General features: G+C 43.3%; 1 protein-coding gene across 1 annotated transcript in view; it reads left to right on the top strand.

Moving 5' to 3' along the window:
* The window catches only part of LOC135508270 (pleckstrin homology domain-containing family G member 3-like), a 63,695-nt gene extending 39,325 nt beyond the window's left edge, over positions 1-24,370 (top strand). The window contains 16 exon segments of the mRNA XM_064928344.1: positions 502-602; positions 7,358-7,427; positions 7,540-7,586; positions 7,704-7,854; positions 8,091-8,222; positions 9,063-9,245; positions 9,333-9,425; positions 9,511-9,597; positions 15,296-15,329; positions 15,595-15,702; positions 15,962-15,994; positions 16,969-16,979; positions 17,440-17,773; positions 17,776-17,807; positions 21,066-22,563; positions 22,692-24,370. Coding sequence (XP_064784416.1) covers positions 502-602; positions 7,358-7,427; positions 7,540-7,586; positions 7,704-7,854; positions 8,091-8,222; positions 9,063-9,245; positions 9,333-9,425; positions 9,511-9,597; positions 15,296-15,329; positions 15,595-15,702; positions 15,962-15,994; positions 16,969-16,979; positions 17,440-17,773; positions 17,776-17,807; positions 21,066-22,563; positions 22,692-23,506 — 3,729 coding nt within the window. The 3' untranslated portion in view covers positions 23,507-24,370.
* The last annotated feature ends 466 nt before the right edge of the window (positions 24,371-24,836 follow it).

Raw genomic sequence — 24,836 nt, 5'->3', positions numbered from 1 at the left:
GTATACAAACATGAGTGTAATTAGGTGAGAGGAGCAACTGTGCCTATGTTTTTAGTTGATATTGTCTACCCCAGAGTAGTCCTGCAGCCTGATGAGAGAGAGGGGTCATGGGAGGAGAACACTGGGCTGGTCTGAGACTGTTTTTTACAGAGCTACTGACCTCACAGTAACAAGTAATAAATCCTTAAAATAACAATTTGAACCGCTTAGATTTGAACACACAAATCATGAGTCATGCAGTTTTGTTGTAATAGACAGCGGATAGACTTCATCCTATGTGGTCTTTTTAGCCTGTGAACAGGATGTGTAATAACTTGAAACAACATTGAAGCGGAATCCACCAAGGAGGCAACCGCTTGAGCATGTTCAACTTTATCTATACACAAGCTCCCTCTACTGCAAATAATCAGAAATTGTATTTTAGACAGAGCACTCACTCCAGGATGGTTCTTCATTAGGCAGATTGTCGGGGCAGTATAACCAGTGTTATTGTTTCTCTAGGATTACCTGGCTCACATCATAGACATGGACAACCTTCCCATTCGTCCAGACCAGGTTTCTTTCCTGTTTGGGAATATAGAGGACATATATGAGTTCAACAGGTAAGCTGCAAATGTAATTGTTTTATTTTTACAGACAGTCTTCACACAAACAACTCAACCTAACACTCAAACCTTTGAGCAGATGTTGAGAAGACATATTGACCTTTTTAGTGGAATGTTCTTTTGACAAAGATTCAAAGGCTTCCCGGCAGGACATCTGTTGTATGGCTGTGTTGGAGAGTTTATCCATCTAAATCTGTTTTCAGGACAAAGACAAAATGACTGACTAACCAACACCAAATGCAGATTGACCTAGAACAACACAGCAGATTGGGATGAGTAAAGAATGAGACAAATCACACTATGGCTGTATATGTCAACTCTGCTCCAGACGTTATCAGGACGATCACCTGCTCTGTGCACCCATTTGGATGTTTAGATGGGAGATATGAAGCTGTTGTGCAGCATATGCTCACCAAGCCTCATGCCAAAAGAGAAAATAAAACATCCATATCCTCTCAGAGTAAGGCTCCTCCCACATGATTCCCAATGATGGCGTAATGCCATAAAAACCCAATGGTTGAAATAATGGTTCTGGTGCATTTACAGTTGATGTCGGAAGTTTACATACGCTTAGGTTGAAGTCATTAAAACTCGTTTTTCAACCACTTCACAAATTTCTTGTTAACCAACTATAGTTTTGGCAAGTCGGTTAGGACGTCTACTTTGCATGACACAACTCATTTTCCCAACAATTGTTTACAGACAGATAATTTCACTTATAATTCATTGTATCTCAATTCCAGTGGGTCAGAAGTTTACATTCACTAAGTTGACTGTGCCTTTAAACAGCTTGGAAAATTTCAGAAAATGATGTCATGGCTTTAGAAGCTTCTGATAGGCTAATTGACATCATTTGAGTCAATTGGAGGTTTACCTGTGGATGTATTTCAAGGCCTACCTTCAAACTCAGTGCCTATTTGCTTGACATCATGGAAAAATCAAAAGAAATCAGCCAAGCCCTCAGAACAATTTGTAGACCTCCACCAGTCTAGTTCATCCTTGGGAGCAATTTCCAAATGCCTGAATGTACCACGATCATCTGTACAAACAATCATACGCAAGTATAAACACCATGGGACCACGCAGCCGTCATACCGCTCAGGAAGGAGACACGTTCTGTCTCCTAGAGATGAACGTACTTTGGTGCAAAAAGTGCAAATCAATCCCAGAACAACAGCAAAGGACCTTGTGAAGATGTTGGAGGAAGCGGGTACAAAGGTATCTATATCCACAGTAAAACGAGTATTGCATCGACATAACCTGAAAGGCCACTCAGCAAGGAAGAAGCCACAGCTCCAAAACCTCCATAAAAAAGCCAGACTACGGTTTGCAACTGCACATGGGGACAAAGATCGTACTTTTTGGAGAAATGTCCTCTGGTCTGATGAAACAAAAATAGAACTGTTTGGCCATAATGACCATTGTTATGTTTGGAGGGGAAAGGGGGCCAACTGTGATGCACGTGGGTGGCAGCATCAGGTTGTGCGGGTGCTTTGCTGCAGGAGGGACTGGTGCACTTCACAAAATAGATGGCATCATGAGGTAGGAATATTCTGAGGATATATTGAAGCAGCATCTCAAGACATCAGTCAGGAAGTTAAAACTTGGTCGCAAATGGGTCTTCCAAATGGCCATTGACCCCAAGCATACTTCCAAAGTTGTGGCAAAATGGCTTAAGGACAACAAAGTCAAGGTATTGAAGTGGCCATCACAAAGCCCTGACCTCAATCCTAAAGACAATTTGTGGGCAGAACTGAAAAGGCGTGCGTGAGCAAGGAGGCCTACAAATCTGACTCAGTTACACTAGCTGTCAGGAGGAATGGGCCAAAATTCATTGTGGGAAGTTTGTGGAAGGCTACCCGAAACGGTTGACCCAAGTTAAACAATTTGAAGGCAATGCTACCAAATACTAATTGAGTGTATGTAAACTTCTGACCCACTGGGAATGTGATGAATGAAATAAATCATTCTCTCTAATCTTTCACATTCTTAAAATAAAGTGGTGATCCTAACTGACCGAAGACGGGGAATGTTTACTGAGATTAAATGTCAGGAATTGTGAAAAACTGAGTTTAAATGTATTTGGTTAAGGTGTATGTACATTTTTGACTTCAACTGTATGAGATTTCCACCAGTGTAAAATAGAGCTTTTGATTAGTGATTGTTACATCTAAAGCAGGGAGAGTTTTCATGTGCATCCCTCTGGCTCAACTACAGCATCAATATACAATGTGTTACACTGGAGTGGGGAGTTTGCTGTTGTTTTATAAAGTAAATGAAGTTAGACTGGATTACTAAGATGTAGTCTGACCCAGACATGGCTGCTACAGCCTGGGGATGCGTGCCATTGCCCGCGTTACACTTTCCATCATCTCGGCTAAACCCTGCTAACTGGCACGACTCAGTCGCAGCAAGGGCCCAGGGTGAGCTGATCCGCAAGAGCAAAGAGTACTTTTAAAGCACTGGTTTGAAAACATGTGCAAATCAAATGTTATTTGTCACATACACATGGTTAGCAGATGTTAATGCGAGTGTAGCGAAATGCTTGTGCTTCCAGTTCCGACAATGCAGTAATAACCAACAAGTAATCTAACTAACAATTCCAAAACTAATATCTTATACACAGTGTAAGGGGATAAAGAATATGTACATAAAGATATGAATGAGTGATGGTGCAGAGCAGCATAGGCAAGATACAGTAGATGGTATCGAGTACAGTATATACATATGAGATGAGTATGTAAACAAAGTGGCATAGTTAAAGTGGCTAGTGATACATGTATTACATAAGGATGCAGTAGATGATAGAGTACAGTATATACGTATACATATGAGATGAATAATGTAGGGTATGTAAACATTATATTAGGTAGCATTGTTTAAAGTGGCTAGTGATATATTTTACATCCTTTCCCATCAATTCCCATTACTGAAGTGGCTGGAGCTGAGTCAGTGTGTTGGCAGCAGCCACTCAATGTTAGTGGTTGCTGTCTAACAGTCTGATGGCCTTGAGATAGAAGCTGTTTTTCAGTCTCTCGGTCCCAGCTTTGATGCACCTGTACTGACCTCGCCTTCTGGATGATAGTGGGGTGAACAGGCAGTGGCTCGCGTGGGTGTTGTCCTTGATGATCTTTATAGCCTTCCTGTAACATCGGGTGGTGTAGGTGTCCTGGAGGGCAGGTAGTTTGCCCCCGGTGATACGTTGTGCAGACCTCACTACCCTCTGGAGAGCCTTACGGTTGTGGGCGGAGCAGTTGCCGTACCAGGTGGTGATATAGCCCACCAGGATGCTCTCGATTGTGCATCTGTAGAAGTTTGTGAGTGTTTTTGGAGACAAGCCGAATTTCTTCAGCCTCCTGAGGTTGAAGAGGCGCTGCTGCGCCTTCTTCACGATGCTGTCTGTGTGAGTGGACCAATTTAGTTTGTCTGTGATGTGTATGCCGAGGAACTTAAAACTTACTACCCTCTCCACTACTGTTCCATCGATGTGGATAGGGGGGTGTTCCCTCTGCTGTATACTGAAGTCCACAATCATCTCCTTAGTTTTGTTGACGTTGAGTGTGAGGTTATTGTCCTGACACCACACTCCGAAGGCCCTCACCTCCTCCCTGTAGGCCGTCTCGTCGTTGTTGGTAATCAAGCCTACCACTGTTGTGTCGTCCGCAAACTTGATGATTGAGTTGGAGGCGTGCGTTGCCGCGCAGTCGTGGGTGAACAGGGAGTACAGGAGAGGGCTCAGAACGCACCCTTGTGGGGCCCCAGTGTTGAGGATCAGCGGGGTGGAGATGTTGTTGCCTACTCTCACCACCTGCGGGCGGCCCGTCAGGAAGTCCAATACCCAGTTGCACAGGGCGGGGTCGAGACCCAGGGTGTCGAGCTTGATGACGAGCTTTGAGGGTACTATGGTGTTAAATGCCGAGCTGTAGTCGATGAACAGCATTCTCACATAGGTATTCCTCTTGTCCAGATGGGTTAGGGCAGTGTGCAGTGTGGTTGAGATTGCGTCGTCTGTGGACCTATTTGGGCGGTAAGCAAATTGGAGTGGGTCTAGGGTGTCAGGTAGGGTGGAGGTGATATGGTCCTTGACTCGTCTATCAAAGCACTTCATGATGACGGAAGTGAGTGCTACGGGGCGGTAGTCGTTTAGCTCAGTTACCTTAGCTTTCTTGGGAACAGGAACAATGGTGGCCCTCTTGAAGCATGTGGGAACAGCAGACTGGTATAGGGATTGATTGAATATGTCCGTAAACACACCAGCCAGCTGGTCTGCGCATGCTCTGAGGGCGCGGCTGGGAATGCCGTCTGGGCCTGTAGCCTTGCGAGGGTTAACACGTTTAAATGTTTTACTCGCCTCGGCTGCAGTGAAGGAGAGACCGCATGTTTCCGTTGCAGGCCGTGTCAGTGGCACTGTATTGTCCTCAAAGCGGGCAAAAAAGTTATTTAGTCTGCCTGGGAGCAAGACATCCTGGTCCGTGACTGAGCTGGATTTCATCTTGTAGTCCGTGATTGACTGTAGACCCTGCCACATACCTCTTGTGTCTGAGCCGTTGAATTGAGATTCTATTTTGTCTCTATACTGACGCTTAGCTTGTTTGATAGCCTTGCGGAGGGAATAGCTGCACTGTTTGTATTCGGTCATGTTACCAGTCACCTTGCTCTGATTAAAAGCAGTGGTTCGCGCTTTCAGTTTCACGCGAATGCTGCCATCAATCCACGGTTTCTGGTTAGGGAATGTTTTAATCGTTGCTATGGGAACGACATCTTCAACGCACGTTCTAATGAACTCGCACACCAAATCAGCGTATTCGTCAATGTTGTTGCCAGACGCAATACGAAACATGTCCCAGTCCACGTGATGGAAGCAGTCTTGGAGTGTGGAGTCAGCTTGGTCGGACCAGCGTTGGACAGACCTCAGCGTGGGAGCTTCTTGTTTTAGTTTCTGTCTGTAGGCAGGGATCAGCAAAATGGAGTCGTGGTCAGCTTTTCCGAAAGGGGGGCGGGGCAGGGCCTTATATGCGTCGCGGAAGTTAGAATAACATTGATCCAAGGTTTTGCCAGCCCTGGTGGCGCAATCGATATGCTGATACATTTTAGGGAGTCTTGTTTTCAGATTAGCCTTGTTAAAATCCCCAGCAACAATGAATGCAGCCTCAGGATGTTTGCAAAGAGTCAAATAAAGTTCGTTCAGAGCCATCGATGTGTCTGCTTGGGGGGAATATATACGTCTGTGATTATAATCGAAGAGAATTCTCTTGGTAGATAATGCGGTGTACATTTGATTGTGAGGAATTCTAAATCAGATGAACAGATGGATTTGAGTTCCTGTATGTTTCTGTGATCACACCACGTCTCGTTAGCCATAAGGCATGCGCCCCCGCCCCTCTTCTTACCAGAAAGGTGTTTGTTTCTGTCGGGTGCGATGTGTGGAGAAACCCGCTGGCTGCACCGCATCCGAGAGCGTCTCTCCAGTGAGCCATGTTTCCGTGAAGCAAAGAACGTTACAGTCTCTGATGTCCCTCTGGAATGCTACCCTTGCTCGGATTTCATCAACCTTGTTGTCAAGAGACTGGACATTGGCGAGAAGAATGCTATGAAGTGGGGCACGATGTGCCCGTCTCCGTAGTCTGACCAGAAGACCGCCTCGTTTCCCTCTTTTACGAAGTCGTTTTTTTGGGTCGCCGGCTGGGATCCATTCCGTTGTCCTGGTTGAAAGGCAGAACACAGGATCCGCTTCGCGAAAGTCATGTTCTTGGTCGTACTGATGGTGAGTTGACGCTGATCTTATATTCAGTAGTTCTTCTCGACTGTATGTAATGAAACCTAAGATGACCTGGGGTACTAATGTAAGAAATAACACGTAAAAAAACAAAAAACTGCATAGTTTCCTAGGAACGCGAAGCGAGGCGGCCATCTCTGTCGGCGCCGGAAGTAACTCTTGCACATTTCCCAGGTGATGGAGGACATTAATTCAAGCAGAAACTGTATGAACCTCTGAGGAGATGTGAAATGGCATTCTCATTTGTCATTGTATTGGAGAATGAATGTCTCACGCAGCAGACTGTAATACAGTTCATTTTCATACGCAGGGTTTTCAGATGGTCCTAGACTTGTCATTCAGTTTATAGATGTGCATGACTGACTAGTGACTGCATCTGAGTCATGCTATTATTAAAGCTACAGTACTGCTCCCGTTTTAGGGTCCGGTCACTGTAAAGGTCATCACACTGAAATCTTCTTGTACCCCTGAAACAGAAACAATGTTTCCCTGCCACTATAGGCCACATTGGCTTGATGAAAGAATGTCTTGGAACATGTTCATGATTTGTCAAGAAAATATTTGTCTTCAGGCAAAACAAAAAAGTATAAAGACATACCATTGTACTCAGCATATTGACATATTGCTATGTTGTTCCTTTATTTCGTCAGCCCATGCAGCTGAAGGGTGTTGTAAGTTATGGAAGTGTTTGATTTTGTGTGTGACCATGAAAAACAACTTTTGTTGGTTTTGTACTCCTTTTATGTTTTTGCATGGTAACCCCTCTCTCCTTGTGTCCACTCTGCTGTGGGAAACCTGACCCTGTTGAGTCTTGGGGCAGAATGAGGTTAACCAGAACAAATGCATTCAGCCATGCAAAACATAAACATGTTTTCATACTTAACATAGTACCTGGATGTAGTTTACACTGAATTTCTTTTGTGGTCTCCGACCTAAACCTTATTCTAGTCTTGCGTCGGTCTGTCTTCCTCTACAGTGAGCTGCTGCAGTCTCTGGACATGTGTGAGAATGACCCGGTTGCTGTGGCCAGTTGCTTCGTAGACAAAGTGAGAGGAGGCCACTCGCACAGACTGAATTGATACCTATCATCGGGAAGCTGGACAGGCTGGAGTGTTATTGATCTGGTTTTGTGTTTTTCCTCCCTTTGCTATTTTATAGAGTGACGCTTTTGAAATCTATACACAGTACTGCACAAACTACCCCAAGTAAGTAGAAGAATGTAAAGGTTTTCTGGAACCTTTTGGGGGACATATTAAGAATCTGTGACCTTAAATTACAATGGAAGTCATATGAAACGATGCATTGACTTGTGTTCCCTCTAGCTCTGTGGGTACACTGACCGACTGCATGAGGAGTACGACTCTGGCCAAGTTCTTCAGGGATCGCCAGGCCTTCCTCAAGCGTTCTCTCCCCCTGGGTTCCTACCTGCTCAAACCTGTCCAGAGGATCCTCAAATACCACCTGCTTCTGCAGGTACCCTGGTCCTCACTGCATACTACCTTTTCTATGGGTAGAGATGGTCCAAGTAAGCTGTGTAGAATTGTACTTCTGCAATTGCAGGTTGATTGTGGGTTCCCTTGACAGGAGGCCAATAAATGTTTAACCTGGTAAGATGGCAATGGTAGAGCATTATATAGCATACAACAACACATTCAACTTCATTCCAGAGGTCTTGATTCCTCATGTTCTGGCTGTTTTCCCTCTAACAGGAGATCGCCAAGCACTTTGACCCTGAGAAGGAGGGCTATGAGGTGGTGCAGGAGGCCATTGACACCATGACCGGGGTGGCCTGGTACATCAATGACATGAAGAGGAAACACGAGCACGCTGTCAGGCTGCAGGTCAGTATGTCTACTCTCAGGGAGAGGTGAATGGAATTTGACCCGCCCCTTTCCACCTGCCACTATTGTGTTACACTATATAATGATGCAGGTGTATCTAATTTGTCTAATTTTGTATGTGATTTTTTCTCAATAGGTTTTATATCAGTTAATGAAGTGTAGCTACTCTTGCTCTGCTCATAGTTTATCCTGTCTGTCATGGCCATAGCTTTAGTATGCTGTTTCACTGTCTTGCTGGAGGTTGTGTTGATGGGGAATCCTTTTAGTCACCCAGCAACTATTCCAGGTTGCTCTCCTGCTGCTCCCACAGTAACTCCCTGACTGAGTTTACTGTACTGTGTGGGGGCAGGCTATTTAATTTTTTTTGTTTAGTTGCACAGTCTTTGTTGTTCCAATAAAGCAGCCCATTAACTTCCAAAATCAACCTTAAGACATTTGCTGAAACCTAAACCTTTAGGAAAAAAATGGCCAAAGCAAATGTGTAAACCTGCTCCGAGTGGTATTGATCAGTAAGCCTCCGAGGTGGCTCAAAGCTCCATGTCTCCCCGACCTCTGTTTAGTTTGGTCAGGGATTTGGGGCCTCGTAGGGACTCAATAAATCTGCCACAGTGTCTGCTGGGTTTTCTATTTGTTTCAATTTATGCCTTTGATTAGATGGTGAGTTCACTGCCCATTGGTTCCTGGCCTACCTGTTGTTGTTTTCTGTTGTCGCATTAAACAAATACTGTTCTCTTCAGACTTTTCACCTCTTGTGCATCCTTTTATGTACAGTTTTGTCAGTGTTGTGTACACAGACTAGGTTTACGAGACCTAGATACAATCAGGTGTGTGTGTGTGCAGGAGATCCAGTCTCTCCTGATCAACTGGAAGGGTTCTGACCTCACTACGTATGGAGAGCTGGTGCTGGAGGGAACCTTCCAGGTCCAACGTGCCAAGAACACCAGGATGCTGTTCCTCTTTGACAAGATGCTCCTCATCACCAAAAAGAGAGGAGAGCACTATGTCTACAAGACACACATATTGGTAATGAACAAAAAGTAGAGGAACCTAACCCAAATGCCATGAGCTAGCTCTGTTGGGTTGGCGTAACGTTGCTTCCTGTGGTTTCAGTGCTCAACCCTGATGCTGCTTGACAGCGCCAAGGACCCCCTGCATTTCAGTGTGATCCACTTCAAGCATCCCAAGCAGCCTCACACTGTGCAGGTGCGTGTGGATCATAAGCCCGTCCTCTCTTGTCATAAGAGTAGTTCTGTATGAGCTCAGTATAATTGACAAGTGTCTTTTTCAGGCCAAGACTGTAGAGGAGAAGCGCCTCTGGGCTCATCATATCAAGAAACTGATTCTAGAGAACCACCACACCATTGTCCCACAGAAGGTAAATCTATAGCGACAAGGGTTTCCTCTCCACTCCTGTCAAGTAGCCCACAATCTTGCGCCAGCCAAGTCTAATCCCTTCCTCTAAACAAATGTTCTGGCTTCCGGGTTAACATGTGAATGAAGGTTGTATGTGAGGGTGGCTTCTGTTCTTTTCAACTAACTTAAAATATACATTTTCTAGTTCACTAACTTTTTTTCTTAAGTCTAACATAACTTCTTACTTGAAAATAGCTCATAAACTGCGTCCCAACAACAAGAGAAATCGGAACGAAACTCACCCACAGTACCTATGGCGGAAGAGACTAGGATGACTGAAAACTCTGCACCAGGCCTACCTACCGTCTCTGCTTCAGGCCTACCTACAAACTTTGCTTCATGATTCTCAGAACTCAAAGGGACAATGAACACTGCTTTTGCCCCAATATCCACTACTCTCGATAGCGTTGCAAAACCATAGATGGATGGCCATGGCCAACAGATTTTGCTCAACATCCATTATCCATCTGGCTACAGTGACAGAATTGTTGCACTGGAAGAAAGGTGCACATCGCTGGAGAAAAACTAGCTCCTTTCCGAAACCATAGATGGTATAGAATTTTTCACAGCGTTCAAATATACGAATCACAAATATTGAAAATATTCAGAGGGCTCTGTCATTAAATTAATGTCTGAATTTTTCACTAAGAACCTGGGGCAAGACGTTTTCCCCTAACTACCAGTTTTAGCCTGGGCACATTGAATTGGCAAGGTACGTACCAGGCCGAACGCTAAGAGAAGGCAGATGTCACGTTCTAATAGACATACTTTTTGAGGTTTGGCCTAGTTATTTTTTTGTGAAATACATCACATCTGATTGTGAGACATCTGATAATTCAAATTCACTATCATCAATGAAAGACTTATCACTCTACCAACACAAAAGGGCTCCTGAGTGGCGCAGTGGTCTAAGGCACTGCATCTCAGTGCTAGAGGCGTAACTACAGACCTTGGTTAGATTCCAGGCCGTGATTGGGAGTCCCATAGGGCGGCGCACAATTGGCCCAGTGTCGTCCGGGGTAGGATGCCATTGTAAATAAGAATGTGTTCCTAACTGACTTGCCTAGTTAAAGGTTCAATAAAAAACATTTAAAAAGTGGTGCCTCAGTGAGGCTCACCTCATGGAATGTCGAAGGGCTAAATGGACCAATCAAGAGATCCAAATTATTCTTCCATCTTAAACATCTACAGACCAATATATAGACTCCGTAGCACATGGGTGGTTCAGTTTTTATCATTCAAATATCAACACTAGGGCCAGATGGCCTGCCTTTCTTATTCATAAGAAGATACCCTTCATTCCGTCAGACGTCATAACAGATTCAAAAGGAAGATGCATTATTGTAACCTGTACACTTTGTGAAACACCCATGGTATTGCTGAATATTTACGCTCCCAACGGGGACTATGTAATCTTCACTAACAATCTCTTATCCATTTGGACAGTCACTATTTGAGCTTCGGAGTAGATATTAACTGTCATAGATTGAAAATTAGATCGCTCACATCCTAGAACCCATCAGTCAATGATGTCCAAAGCTTTCTCCATATGTATTCAATGGAATGGTTGCACTGACCCCTGGATATTACAAAACACTTGGGTTGGCGTAACGTTGCTTCCTGTGGTTGTGTAGCTTTGGTTGAAAATCATATTTTGAAAATCTGAGATGACAGTGTTGTTAACAAAAGGCGAAGCTTGTGTTTGAATATATTTAATTTCATTTGCGATTTTCATGAATAGGAAACTTTGTGTTATGGTAATGAGCTTGAGGCTATGATTATGCTCCCGGATACGGGATTGCTTGACGCTAGAGGTTAACATACAATTTCAATCTATCGAATAGAATCTACAGAGTTCAGGTTTAATTAGATACGTTTACTAAGAGGATTAGTATATCATTAATTGACTGACCCGGTCTCTCAAGATCTCCCAACAGTACGATTTCTAAGGTCAATTTTAGATCAATGTTCTGCATTTTCAGATGTACCGATTCCATGGTACAGGGTGTAGCCCGTTTCTGGTCTCAGATTCAGGAATGCTCATCCAAAAAGCTCATCCCAACTATTTTGCAATCTGTATGGCACAACTGTCAACATCCTGGTCCTCATATGAAACTTGCACACTTTCATATTTATGCTATTTTTATTCCTCTGCCAGTTTTGATCCTTTACATTGGGAAGACAGACCAGCTCCCTGTCACCTGCCTCCTCCATTTTTGGGGTCATGCTGCAATCAATTGGTTGTACTCTTGGAATGCGCAGACCTTCCCATACAATTCTGGACTTAATATAAAACTTGAGTCATTGGCATACATGGACACCATTTGTTTTAAAGCCTTGGTTTTCTAATCCTCTATTGTTATTTGATCTGATTTTAATAGCTAGCATTTTGATGGCCATAAGGAATAGATATGGTGACTGCAGACTCCCTTGTTTTAACTCCTCTTGACAATTCAAAACTCTCTTGAGAAATATCCTATATTTACTATTTTACACTTGGGGTTGTTATACATTACTTTTACCCATTTTATAAGAGAATCACTGAAATTTAAAAATTCAGGCATTTTTACAAATAAAATCCGGTCTTTATCAAAGGCCTTTTCAAACTCCGCTTTAAATACCAGGCCTGTCTTAGATGTTTCATGGTGTTCTATTATTTCTAGTAGTTGTCCTATATTATCTCCAATGTATCATCCATGTAAAAAAAACTGTCTGATCAGGATGAGATGCTATTGAGCCCACACTACTACACTGTCTGAGCCAAGGACTACATGCTTTCTGGTAAGTTTTGATTTTTTAAATTTAATTTTACCTTTATTTAACCAGGCAAGTCAGTTAAGAACACATTCTTATTTTCAATGACGGCCTGGGAACAGTGGGTTAACTGCCTGTTCAGGGGCAGAACGACAGATTTGTACCTTGTCAGCTCGGGGGTTTGAACTTGCAACCTTCCGGTTACTAGTCCAACGCTCTAACCACTAAGCTACCCTACAATACTGGGTGGGGTGAATATATTTTTTACATGATTTATACATGATTTTTTGTTAACTAGTAAATAGTTGCCTATAGCAAAGTGTGTTTAAATAATTTCTAACTTGTTAACCATTTCTGCTAGTTAGTTTTTGCCACCTGTTTTTACAAAACATTATCTGATTAACTTTTTTGTAGGTGTTTAGCGATTCCATAGAAAATGGTTCCCTGCCACTTATACAAGCTTCTATATTGCTTATACTTTAATTTATTTTGTATTTACTTAACTTTTATTTTGAAAGAGAAGACATTGAGACTTCCAAATGTGCCCTGTATAATACTATTTTTAAATAATTTGTGTACATTTATAATCATGGTAAGCACAACAAACATCACAAATCAACCAGAAAAACAGTTGCATTCCTCCGTAAATAAGTCCCCAATCAATACTTTAAATTGCACCAGATAAAGATCAAGATGAAATGTATTTTGAATTGTGTTCCGGCAATACAGTGCATTAAATTTAAAAGCAAATTTACCTAGCTCTGTGGAGACCCTAGAAACCTTAACCAATCCTTGAAATAAGAAGATTCAAATTACTACGATCCCCGCCCTATGGCATGGTGGCACGAGGTGATTTAAATACTTTTGGAATATTTCCTGAAAACAATGTTAAATAACAAATTATTTTTTTATTTTATTTTAAGGCAACAATGATGGGCGCTGCACACTTAAGCAGACCAGAATCCAATTGCCGGCTTCAGTGGATTTCTTGTCTATTGCTAGCATCACTTGTCTATTGCTAGCATAATTTCTCTGATCATTCAGCAAGTTTTCCCTATCAGCATTCAGCCTAATATCATTGTAAATAGGCTTAGAAGTTCTATCAAAGAGAGCCCGCTGATTGAAATGCATCAATTACGGCATTTTCTTCCCCTGTAATGAGGCCAGTGTATGAATGAATTTGTTGTGGCAGAGAGGAGGCAGTTTTCCAGAATTTAGCCGGGCTCCCATTTCAATATGAAAGAGCAGTTTTGTAATAATCAGATTTAGCCTTTTAGATTTAGATTTTACACAATGATTCCTCAGTTGCTTAAGAACTTGTCTGACAGGCCTAAGCCGGTGTTTCTGGCCTTGACCCAAGCATCATCCCTTTTATAAATGACATTTGATAATTCCGGTGTGCACTAGGCATTGAATCAACCTTTTTAACACTTAATATTTTGAAGGGAGCATGATTATTCACAATGGTATAGAAGACATCTGCAAAGAAGCGCAAAGCTAAATCAGGTTCAGGGATAGCTGAAATACAATCAAGGTCACTAGAATAAAGATTGTGTTGACTGACGTTCCTCTTTGTAATGGCGCGAGGCTTAGATTTTTGTATTCTCCCATCTCTAACACAACTGGGCAATGATCACTAATCTCTTGGACGAAGACGCCAGTAGAAACATATTTATCTGGCGTAGTCGTTAAAATAAGATCAATCGGAGTTGACTTTGAAGGATCTTCCCCAAACTGCCGGAGGCATTGCCATGAGACAAACTGCTTTAACATTTTAAATCTAGCCAGAAGAGGTTAATCTCATACATTTTACTTGTATGTTATGTGCTTCGGCAACACCACCCTTAACAGAACTATGGAGAAGTGGGAACATGAGATGAATATAGAACTTAAACTGGTGGGAAAGCGCTATTAAAAAGGGTAAACTCGTCTTCTTTCTGTGCTTGGCTCCGACTCATCCAGTTCAAGGTGCTCCTTCGAGTTCATTGTGAGCAAGTCCAGACAGGCAGACATATACCCTGATATATAGAGGACAAATGTGAATGCTGTGCTCAGTCACCTGCAAACCTAACATGCATCCTGGTCTTTCTCCAAATGGATAAGCTTTCTGGACTTCTGTCTTTTGAAATCTTGTCACTGTATCTTAGCTATTCAACGTCAATCATCTCCCTATGTTGCTATTTTTGGAGCTGTAGAAGACCCCCCTCGTATATTGTCTAAACACTCATAGTATTGCATTCACAACTCTTCTGGCAGGATTCTACTGAATTGGAAATCCGCAGCCCCTTCCTCTCTAGCTGTATGGCTCTAAGATATATTTTTTCTTAAATTGGAAAATATCAATTTCACCTTTTAAGAGGATTAACAGATAAATTGTACTCCCTTTGACAACCCTTGATTTCATTATTTGATGATTTCTCTACCCTTTCTACTGAATGAACAATTACCCGGCTTAAATATAAACAATTACATTTAGCTTGAACCTTTGACTTGACTCCCATTCAGTTTTACGATGTTGACCTAGACTGCATATATGGCGCTATATACTATTCCTTCTAATATGACTAGTAAGATTACCCAAATAAATGATTCTCATTCAATCATCTACTACAGTTCCCTTCTTATTTTTCATTCCTACATTTTTACATTTTTTTATTATATATTTATATTATGACAAAGAAATACTATTAGTCTTAACACACTTCTGCATAAAATAAATGTTTTTTGTGTGTATCTCCATGTAATCTCCTTTATGACATGCTGATGTTCGTTGTTTACATGTAGACCTATGCACCTTATAGGAAGGGTGGGGGGTGGAGATGTTCTTTGTTTTAACTAAATGTATCAATGCTGCATTTGAAGTCTAATAAAAATGACACCGTTTTCTTTTGATTTCTGTCTTCCAGGTAAAAGAGGCCATCCTCGAAATGGATTCTCTCTGTGAGTATTCCAGATAAATATGGTTAATATGAATAAAAGATAAAGGCACTAAACATAAACAATGTAATAGCTGTGGCTGTTAACAAAGCAACAGGAAAGGATGTCATTGAGTGCAAGAGGATGACTTCACTGGAAATGTGGAACAATTATTAACTGTTGTCCCCATTTGAAGAGTAGAGAACGATTTCTTTAATTCACTGACCTGGTTTTGACTGAGTGAGCGGTAGTGCCTGAGTGATGGTGTTGCTTGCTGTGCTGTGTGCAGACCCAGGGTCTGGGAAGTACCGCTACAGCCCAGAGAGGCTGAAGAAGGCTGGATACTGCCGGGCTGAAGACCTTTCCCCAGAGGGGAGTTCCGGGCGCAGGACATCAGGTGAGTTAGTTGCCTCCCCCCTGCACATAGTAAAACAATGTTTTGTTTTATGGAAAACAACACCAAAGCCAAGCCATCTCTTCAGGCTTGATTGGTTCCACTTACCCCACAGTTCTACAGTATGAAACTATTCTTACGAGGCTCCCTGGTTTTTGGTTGCGTCTCAGAAGCTCATTGCTTGTGATATCAGTCCATGAGAATTCTGTATGTTTGCCACAAATATATTCACTATGCTTCAACTGTCTTTTTTACATTTTAGAACCAGGGAAACAGATCGTAAGGACAACCAAAGGTAAGGCAACAGGGATGCCACTAATTTACTTATCACTGCGATCTTGTTAAAGAGGTCCCTGTTAGAGGCTTTTCATTATCATGAGGAGATTTGTATGTTAAATGAAGATTGAGACCAGATTAACATTCTGGCCTGGCTCATAACCCTGGAGCCACTGCTGCCATGATTCAGGTTCCCTGTCGCCCATACTGAGTCTCAGTATTCACCCCATGCTATCATTCTGCCGTAGATGGACCCCTGGACAGATGATCAAAAGGCCAGACCCCTACTCCTCTCTCAACCCCACAACCCCCTCTGCCCTAGATCACCCATAATGATGTTAATTATGGGCCATATTACTGAAAGGCTTTGTCATGCAGGAGCTCTTTTCAATAGTCAAATTCAGTCCTGGCTTTAGATCTGTGGCTTGCGCTGCTCTCATGCATTCTAATTGACCGGCAATGAAAGGGCAGTGATGGGAGAGAATGGAAGGGGAGATAGAGGTAATTATGGTTATATGAACAGCAGTAATAAGTTGGGAAATAAATAAGTGTGGTTAGGTTATATTAAAGACAAATGGGTTTTGGAGGAAATTGTCTCCGTGTGACTTCCCCAGTCAGTCTGCCATGGCTGTGCAGTCAGCCTCGTTATCTCTGCTGATTTTTAAATATAGAGCAACAAAGGGATAAACTAAGTTCCTCTGTCTTGTCTCTGTGGCGTCTTTACGCCCTCTCAAATCAATTTAGCTACAAACCTAATGACGTAATTTTCTTGTTCTTCATATTCCTCAGTCAGAGAGGACTGTCCTTGTGAATTGCCTTATTTCTGAGTCTCTGAAAGGAGGCATTTCTCATTCACAGTTTATCCAATTAACTTGCCAGTTTTCAGATATTATTAGTGTGTTTACAGTATGATATAACTCTACTTTTTTGTTGAGGCAGCATTGTTGACATTCTCTTATTTTCTCCTCTTCATTATCTTCTCCTGACTTGCAGCCATTCTGAAGGTAAGCTTCCCAATGATGAAAGTACATTTTTCCCTGCCATGTTTTTTTCTCCTCTGTGCAGAAAAGAGAAATCGGTTGACTCCGTTCAATGTGGATCAGTGAGATGTTGTTCTCACAGGTTTGACACTGACTCTGAAAGGAAATGCAGAATAAACCTTGCTGAGAGAAATTAACCCCAATAGAGGAATTGCTACTCTAAGCTTATTGGGCTGAACCATATTGTGTTAATAAAGGCAGAGGTTTCTGGCTCAGGGTTTTGTTGATTAGTGATGTGTCCACAATGTGGGGCGCACAGCATGCTAGCTTGGCATGATCACATGATGTACCTTCATATCTCACGCCGTGCTAAAGCAGTCACATTTATACCATTATTTTCACCTCCTTGCAATTACATTAAAAAGGAACATCTCTATGCTGGCCTTGCAATAACACCTCAACTCTCTGTGACTTCAAGCTACAGCACACAGACAGTGAAGGTGCTCTTCTGGGAGACAGGCGTTCCCTGCAGCCAACTGCTAGTGTCAGTATGCTGGGCTCCAGTCTAGGTGAGGCTGAGAGGCCTGGTGTGCTGGAAGCCCAGGAGAAGATAGGCCGCGGGAGGGCATCTCTGGAGCAGCTGAGCCCCAGTGAGGACCCTAAGCCAGGGTCCTTACCCTGCCAGGGGGGCACTGAGCAGCAGGAGGAGGAGACGGAGGAGAAGGGGGAGATAAACACAGATGATATTCTGATGGAGGATGACCAGGTAGCCGACTTTGCCAGCTCCAAGCTGGCAGCCATCTCTTGCTGGCACTATAGGGCAGGGCTTTACTTTCTGCTTGGTTCACAACGGTGAGACTCACTGCCACTAATGGGTTTCCTATTTCCTCTGCAATTTCACTAGCTTTCCAATCAACCATCTCCCTCTCTGTTTACCTCAGCCTTGATGCAATTCACTAAAAGGCCTGTTATTGTTTGAATTTGAGGTTTTTAGAATGGAATGGTTAATAGTGATGGTGGAAAAAAAATCAAAAGTTACATTATAATAGAATTTTGGATGATATTATATTGATACTTGACTCAGTATCGATTTAATTAAATTGTTTTGTTGCTAGGTATCCTTAGCTAGCGCTAGTCGGCTGTACCTGCGCCAAAACTCTATCTTTCATCCTATAGCTTGTTCTCCATCTCTTTTTTTAATAGTGAGCCAACATGTTATCAGCACGTTTATTACCATGACTGATCAAAACTAATGTTCTCATGCTCTCTTGTCTCTCTGCAGCAGACATATAGTGAGCAATATGTTTGGAACATCATATCACAATATTGAATCGCAATACATATAGAATCGTGAGAATTGCAATACGTATTGTATCGGCATCTAAGTATCGTAATAATGTCGTATCGTGAGGTCTCTGGCAGATCCCAGCCCTAATGGTTAACACGCACACTACCATGCTTTTCTCTCATGTGTTGCGGAGCATTACAGACCCCAAAAATTGTCAAGTCATAGACTGTTCCCTCTGCTACCGGGCGCAAGCGGTACTGGAGCGCCAAATCTAGGTCCAAAAGGCTACTTAACAGCTTCTAGCCCCAAGACATAAGAGCCATTTTCTACCCTGCTGCTATTTGCTGTTAATTATCTATGCATAGTCACTTAACCCCTACATGTACATATTACCTCTGCACATTGACTCTGTACTGGTATCCCCCGTATATAGCTTAGTTGTTATTTTATTGTGAGACTTTTTTTACTTTAGTTTATTTAGTCAATCAAATGTTATTTGTCACATGTGCCAAATACAACAGGTTACCATGAAATGCTTACTTACAAGCCCTTAGCTATTTCTTGAACTGCATTGTTGGTTAAAATATTTACTAAATTAAATAAAATGTAACGCAATAAAATAACAATAATGAGACTATGTATATTTTCTTAACTGCATTTTTAAATATACTTTTTTCATTTTATTTCACCTTTATTTTACCAGGTACTCCAGTTGAGAACAAGTTTTCATTTACAACTGCAACCTGGCCAAGATAAAGCATGGGATAAACAAACATACAGTCAATAACACAATATAAAATATACAGTGTGTGCAAATGAGGCAAGGAGGTAAGGCAGTAAATAGATCATAGTGGCAAAGTAATTACAATTTAGCAATTTACACTGGAGTGATAGATGTGCAGATGAGGATGTGCAAGTAGAAATACTGGTGTGCAAAAGACCAGAAAAGCAAATAGGAGGTAGGTAGGTGGTTGGATGGGCTGTGTACAGCTGCAGTGATCGGTAAGCTGCTCTGACAGCTGATGCTTGACGTTAGTGAGGGAGTTAGTCTCCAACTTCAGTGATTTTTGCAATTCGTTCCAGTCAATGGCAGCAGAGAAGTGGAAGGAAAGGCGGCCAAAGGAGGTGTTGGCTTTGGGGATGAACAGTGAGCGATACCTGCTGGAGAGCGTGCTACAGGTGGGTGCTGCTATGGTGACCAGTGAGCTGAGAGGAAGCAGGGCTTTACCTAGCAAAGACTTGTAGATGACCTGGAGCCAGTGGGTTTGGTGACGAATAAGTAGTGAGGACCAGCCACCGAGAGCATACAGGTTGCAGTGGTGGGTAGTATATGGGGCTTTGATGACAAAACTGGTGGCACTGTGGTAGACGGCATCCAATTTGCTGAGTAGAGTGTTGGAGGCTATTTTGAAAATGACAACGCTGAAGTCAAGGATTGGCAGGATAGTCAGTTTTACGAGGGTATGTTTGGCAGCATGCGTGAAGGAGGCTTTGCTGCAAAATAGGAAGCCGAATCTAGATTTACTTTTGGATTGGAGATGCTTAATATGAGTCTGGAAGGAGAGTTTACAGTCTAGCCAGACACCTAGGTATTTGTAGTTGTCCACATATTCTTTGTCCGAACCATCCAGAGTAGTGATGCTCGTCGGGCAGACGGGTGCGGGCAGCGATCGGTTGAAGAGCGTGCATTTAGTTTTACTAGCATTTAAGAGTAGTTGGAGGCCAAGGAAGGAGTGTTGTATGGCATTGAAGCTCATTTGGAGGTTTGTTAACACATCTAAGACCCAGTGTTCACCCTAAGCATGCTGCAGTCCCTTTCATGTTGTGTTCTGCTACCCCAGGATGAAGAACACTATGAGGTTGTAGTTAAGAAGGGACCAATGGGGGAGAGGATGGAGACATCAGCCCAGGAGATCAGCGAGTTGGCTACAGAGGAGACCTTCACTGACCAGGTATGAAGAGTTTGGACTGGCTGGGTCAAGGTGCGCTTGGCACCCAGAACCAAATCTGTCACATGAGACTAAGCTTGAAGAGATTCTGAACAGATGAATGTTTTGTTGTACTGTATATCTAAAATATAGGGGATACTAACAGAAAAGTCTTCATCTTTTGAGGGGATGGGAATTTGGGAAGACTGGTAGGTGGCCCAAAATGGTTCTGATCTAATACAACTAGGGGGTTGTGTATTTATACCCTGTAAATTAGAAAATTAGTCCCCTCCTACATGCTGTTGCCCCCTGTCATCTCTCATGGACAGAGAACATTTTTAATAGATCCTGGGTCCTCTTGTCTGTTGTCTGCTTCCAAGCCGAGTGTAACAAGTTGTTTTGGTCCCTCCCTTATTTCCTACCCGCAGCTCCTACTGCATTCCCCAACACACACACACTCTGCCACAACCACACTGCAGCTGGAAATTAGTTTGTTATAACTGCACACTGGGGTCAAATCTGTGAAATTAAAACTGTTAAACTAAAGTGCTACATTTTACAGCAGAGTTCAGCAGGTGCATATGAAATGGATGGTGGCAATTGTGATGAATTAGCTATAAAAATGGAATCAAAATGCTCATCTGATCATTTTATTACACATTCTACTGTGATTCTGTCTCTGTCATGTTGTCAGAATATTCGATGCCATGCACTACCAGACGTGGATCAGAGATCATGGCTGCTGTAGCAGATTTAACCTGATCACTTGACTTGGCTCATTGATCCAATATCAAATAATGAATAATGATTTTTAACTACCTGTTGGCTTATCATATCCATATTGCTTTATTCCATCCTGATGTTAATATTCACGCTTCCTTCCTCCTTATCCAGGTGTATGTGGAGGAGGTTCCTCCTCAAAGTAGTGCTCCTAAGGTAGTAGTGATAGAACAGAGTGAGGCGAACCCACCCCTATACACAGAGCCTGATGCTTCGCCAACTCTGCCTCCCAGACAGCCTGAGACGTCTCCGACACTGGAGCCTGAGAGGGGTATCGGGGGAGGAGTAGAGGAAGAGGGAAGGTACAGGGCGGGAGGGGAGGAAGAGAACAGTGACTGCTCTGTCCAACAGGACGAGATGAACTCATCAGTGACAAATGGAGAGTGTTCAGAGTTTGGTGCGGTGGTGGGAACTGAGACCAGCCGCATCCTGCCTGCCTCTGTGTTGGACCAGGGCAGTGTAATCACTGAGCATTTTGTCGGCAGCCTGGTGGTCTCAGAGGACCTGTGTTCCCTGGGCTGCCCCTCACCTCAGTTGGGCAGCAAGAGCAGCAGCACACCCTGTCTGAACACCGAGCTCGAGGAGAAGGTCCAGACCCTGGTTAACTCCACCCCAGAGCACCCACTGCTCCTGAAAGGCAACACCTCTACGCCTGCCCCTAGACCAGACCACCACCTCATGGAGGTGGAGTGCAGATCTACTCTCTCCAAGCAGGACCGGATACTCATCCACAAGATCAGGAGGTACTATGAGCATGCAGAGCACCAGGATGCCAGCTTTAGCATCAAGCGCAGGGAGAGCCTGTCCTATATTCCTGCAGGCCTGGTCAGACACCTGAGCCGGCAGCTCAACAGCAAACCCCAGGACCAAGCGGTTCCAGGGCACGGGAAGGTCTCCCCGAACAACCGGCCCACATCCTGGTCAGTGTTCGACCTTCCTGGCTTAGAAAAAGAGCAGAGGACTAATAATACCCCTGTGCTGGAGCCACAGAGAGCTGGAGACCCAAAGCCCAGGTCCCAGAGTGTCAATGATGCTCCTGTTGGAGACGAGGATGAGTTCTTCAGACCATCCTTGGACATGGTCCAAGTGTGGCAAGACATAGAGATGGAGGAGGTTTATGGGTGCCTTGGGAAACCCAAGGGTATCCAGGGTACAGAGGACATTGTCCATCCCAGATCACTTCTATCCCGGAAGGGGGGAACCAGCAGAGAGATCCTTGAAGCTGAGTATATCAAGCCCCTGAGGATCCTGGAGGAGTCGGACATGGGTGCTGTCTCAGAGGAATCCCCATCACCCATCACAACTTCCCCAGACCCCTTCTCAGGGCAGGAGTCCTGCCAGAATAAGACTCCCAAGTCCTGGGAGAAAGGCACAGTCAGTAGATCTCCCCTCCCCAGGATCATCAGCCTGCGTTTAGGGGTGGAAGAGGACCTGATTCTGCAGGATATGGAGAAGATGAAGAACAAGGTTTTCCAACTGGCCCGCCAGTACAGCCAGCGCATCAAGAACAGCAGGCCCGTGGTGAGGCAGAGAAACATGGTGGCTGAGAACCACCTTGCCTTTAAGAACCTACCAGCTGTCTATGAGGAGAAGGTCCAAAGAAGAGACTGGGGTAAGCTGTCAGGGATCTGTTTTAATGTTTTTGTGATCCATTATGATTTGATATGATACTCTAATCTGCAAAGCTAAAATGATCAAACTGATGTCCCTTATCTCTGCCCTGTCTTTCTGTGTATGCAGGTAGGCCTAACCTGACACTGCCACTCAAATCCTATGAGCAGGTGGTCGTGCATGAGCGGAGGACCCCAAGCCCAGTCCCGAGTCTCAACTCTGGGGCTAGCTCACGCGTCACGTCCCCCTGTCCCAACAGTCCTCACAGCCCAGTGCAGACACAGAATTTCCACTGGCCAGATGTCCAGGAGCTGCGCTCCAAATACACTAACCACAGGCTGGACCTTGGTTCCTCCCACCCATCACCTGTCAGCCATAGCTGCTCCGTCCCAGAGAGGATGCAGAGTTGCACTGAGGTCTTCAGTACCTCATGGAGCCCCGATGGCTACTCATCCAGCTGCAACTGCTCCACAGACACTAACAGTGGACTAACAGACTCCCTTGAGACTATGTCATCCATGGACCACCAGGGTGGGGGTTCTGTTGGAGAGGCTCAGCCCCAGCCACCACTTTGCAGGTGGCACTCTTTTGATCAATTGCTAGGAACACTGCCTCTACAGGAGCTGCAGAACCTTCAGGAGACTATGAGGAGCTGTTACATGGCTGGTCAGGCTACCCTGCCCAACGAGCACAAGGTTATTATAGTGGAGAGGGTTGCTAGCGATGGGCCAGAGGAGACTGGAGGGAAGACGAGAGTGGAGGAACAAGGAGCTAAAGGAAAGACCAAACTTAAAATCTCGAAAAGCCTCGATTACCAGTACTGTGCCAAGAGGTCTGCACTGACTTCAGGCAAAAAGATCGAGAGTAGTCTGGTAAAAAACCTACGAGCAAAATTCCAGAACTTGGGATCAAACACAAACACTGTAAATGCCCTGCCTTTTTGATCGCTTTCTGTAAATAATGAAATAAGCCTTTTCTTACCTATATATGCAATTGACGTCGAGGAATATGACTATAAATACTGTCTATTAGGCAGTAACTACTGCTACTGTGTTAGGAGTACCATTTTCATTTTCTACTTTTTGTCTGTATTATCACCTTCTCACATCACTCTTTTCTCACTTCTGGTGTTACCTACTAGGGATATTGAACAATCAAGGGCACCCCATGGGAAAATATGTTGTGACTTTGTAAAATGTGTAAATAGTTGTAAATGTGTCTTGTTCTTAGACCATCATGAAATGTGTTTACATGAAGAGAATGACTCTGTATATAAGGAAAATGGTTTTGAGAAAAAACGTCAGCATATTGAAGTAGATCCAGTCCAGATTACCCTTTTATTTTTCCCCTGTGTAACGATGCAATGGTCATCCTCTATTTGTGAATCAATTGTGAGGGTCATAAGCAAGGAAATAGTGTAAAGAGATGTGCGACTTAATATATAAATGGGAGTAAATCTGGAAGGCTGGGCCACCATTTTTAAGTTATTTATTGCGGATTTACAGCCATTAGGATTCACTCAATCCTATTTGACCTTTGGTCAAAGTGTTTTTCCTTCAGTTGTTTAAAAATGGGAGATGTATGGTCTGTGCTGTCTACTATTCAGCCAAATGCACCACATTTAGCTACTACTCAATACTATGATCGTTTTCATACATCACTGGAGTTGTTTTCTGATCTATTTCCTTGTTATTTATAAAATGATCCTCATCTTCCTAGACCTTTTAATTCCAGAAACGGCACAGAATAATTTCATACCTGAAATGGCATATATGCTCAATAAAATCTGAGCTATTGAAATTACAATACATCATTTTTTTTGTGGTTAATGTCAGTAGGAAAAATAATCAAATATGAAAAATGTATTTCCATGTCTTGCTGAGTTAAGTTATTCTGAATGACTGGGTCTTACTATTGCAATATCCTAACATCCCTTTGCAAAATCCTTTTTAGGTCATAACTGAGTGACGGAAATAATGTAACCATATTAGGGGGGAAATTCAGGCAGAGATGTTTACAGAGGATCCATTATCTGATAGTGACCAACAGTAAAAGTTTAACAGACTTGGTAGCTTATGCTGTTCCTGATGTTTGAGCAGTAACACATATGACAACGGAACAACTAATGCTGCTCTCAGAAGAGATTTATAAACAGGATATATCAAACCCAATAGTTTATTACAGGACTACTGACTTAATGCAGTGTTCTTCAATCCTGGTCCAGGAGACCCACAGGGTGTGTAGCGTTGTGTTCCAGCACAGCCCCCACACCTA

The sequence above is a fragment of the Oncorhynchus masou genome, chromosome 21, assembly GCF_036934945.1.
Source record: "Oncorhynchus masou masou isolate Uvic2021 chromosome 21, UVic_Omas_1.1, whole genome shotgun sequence".
NCBI classification, from domain to species: Eukaryota; Metazoa; Chordata; class Actinopteri; order Salmoniformes; family Salmonidae; genus Oncorhynchus; species Oncorhynchus masou.
Note: the sequence above shows the minus strand (reverse complement) of the source record. Positions and strands in the feature narration are given on the sequence as shown.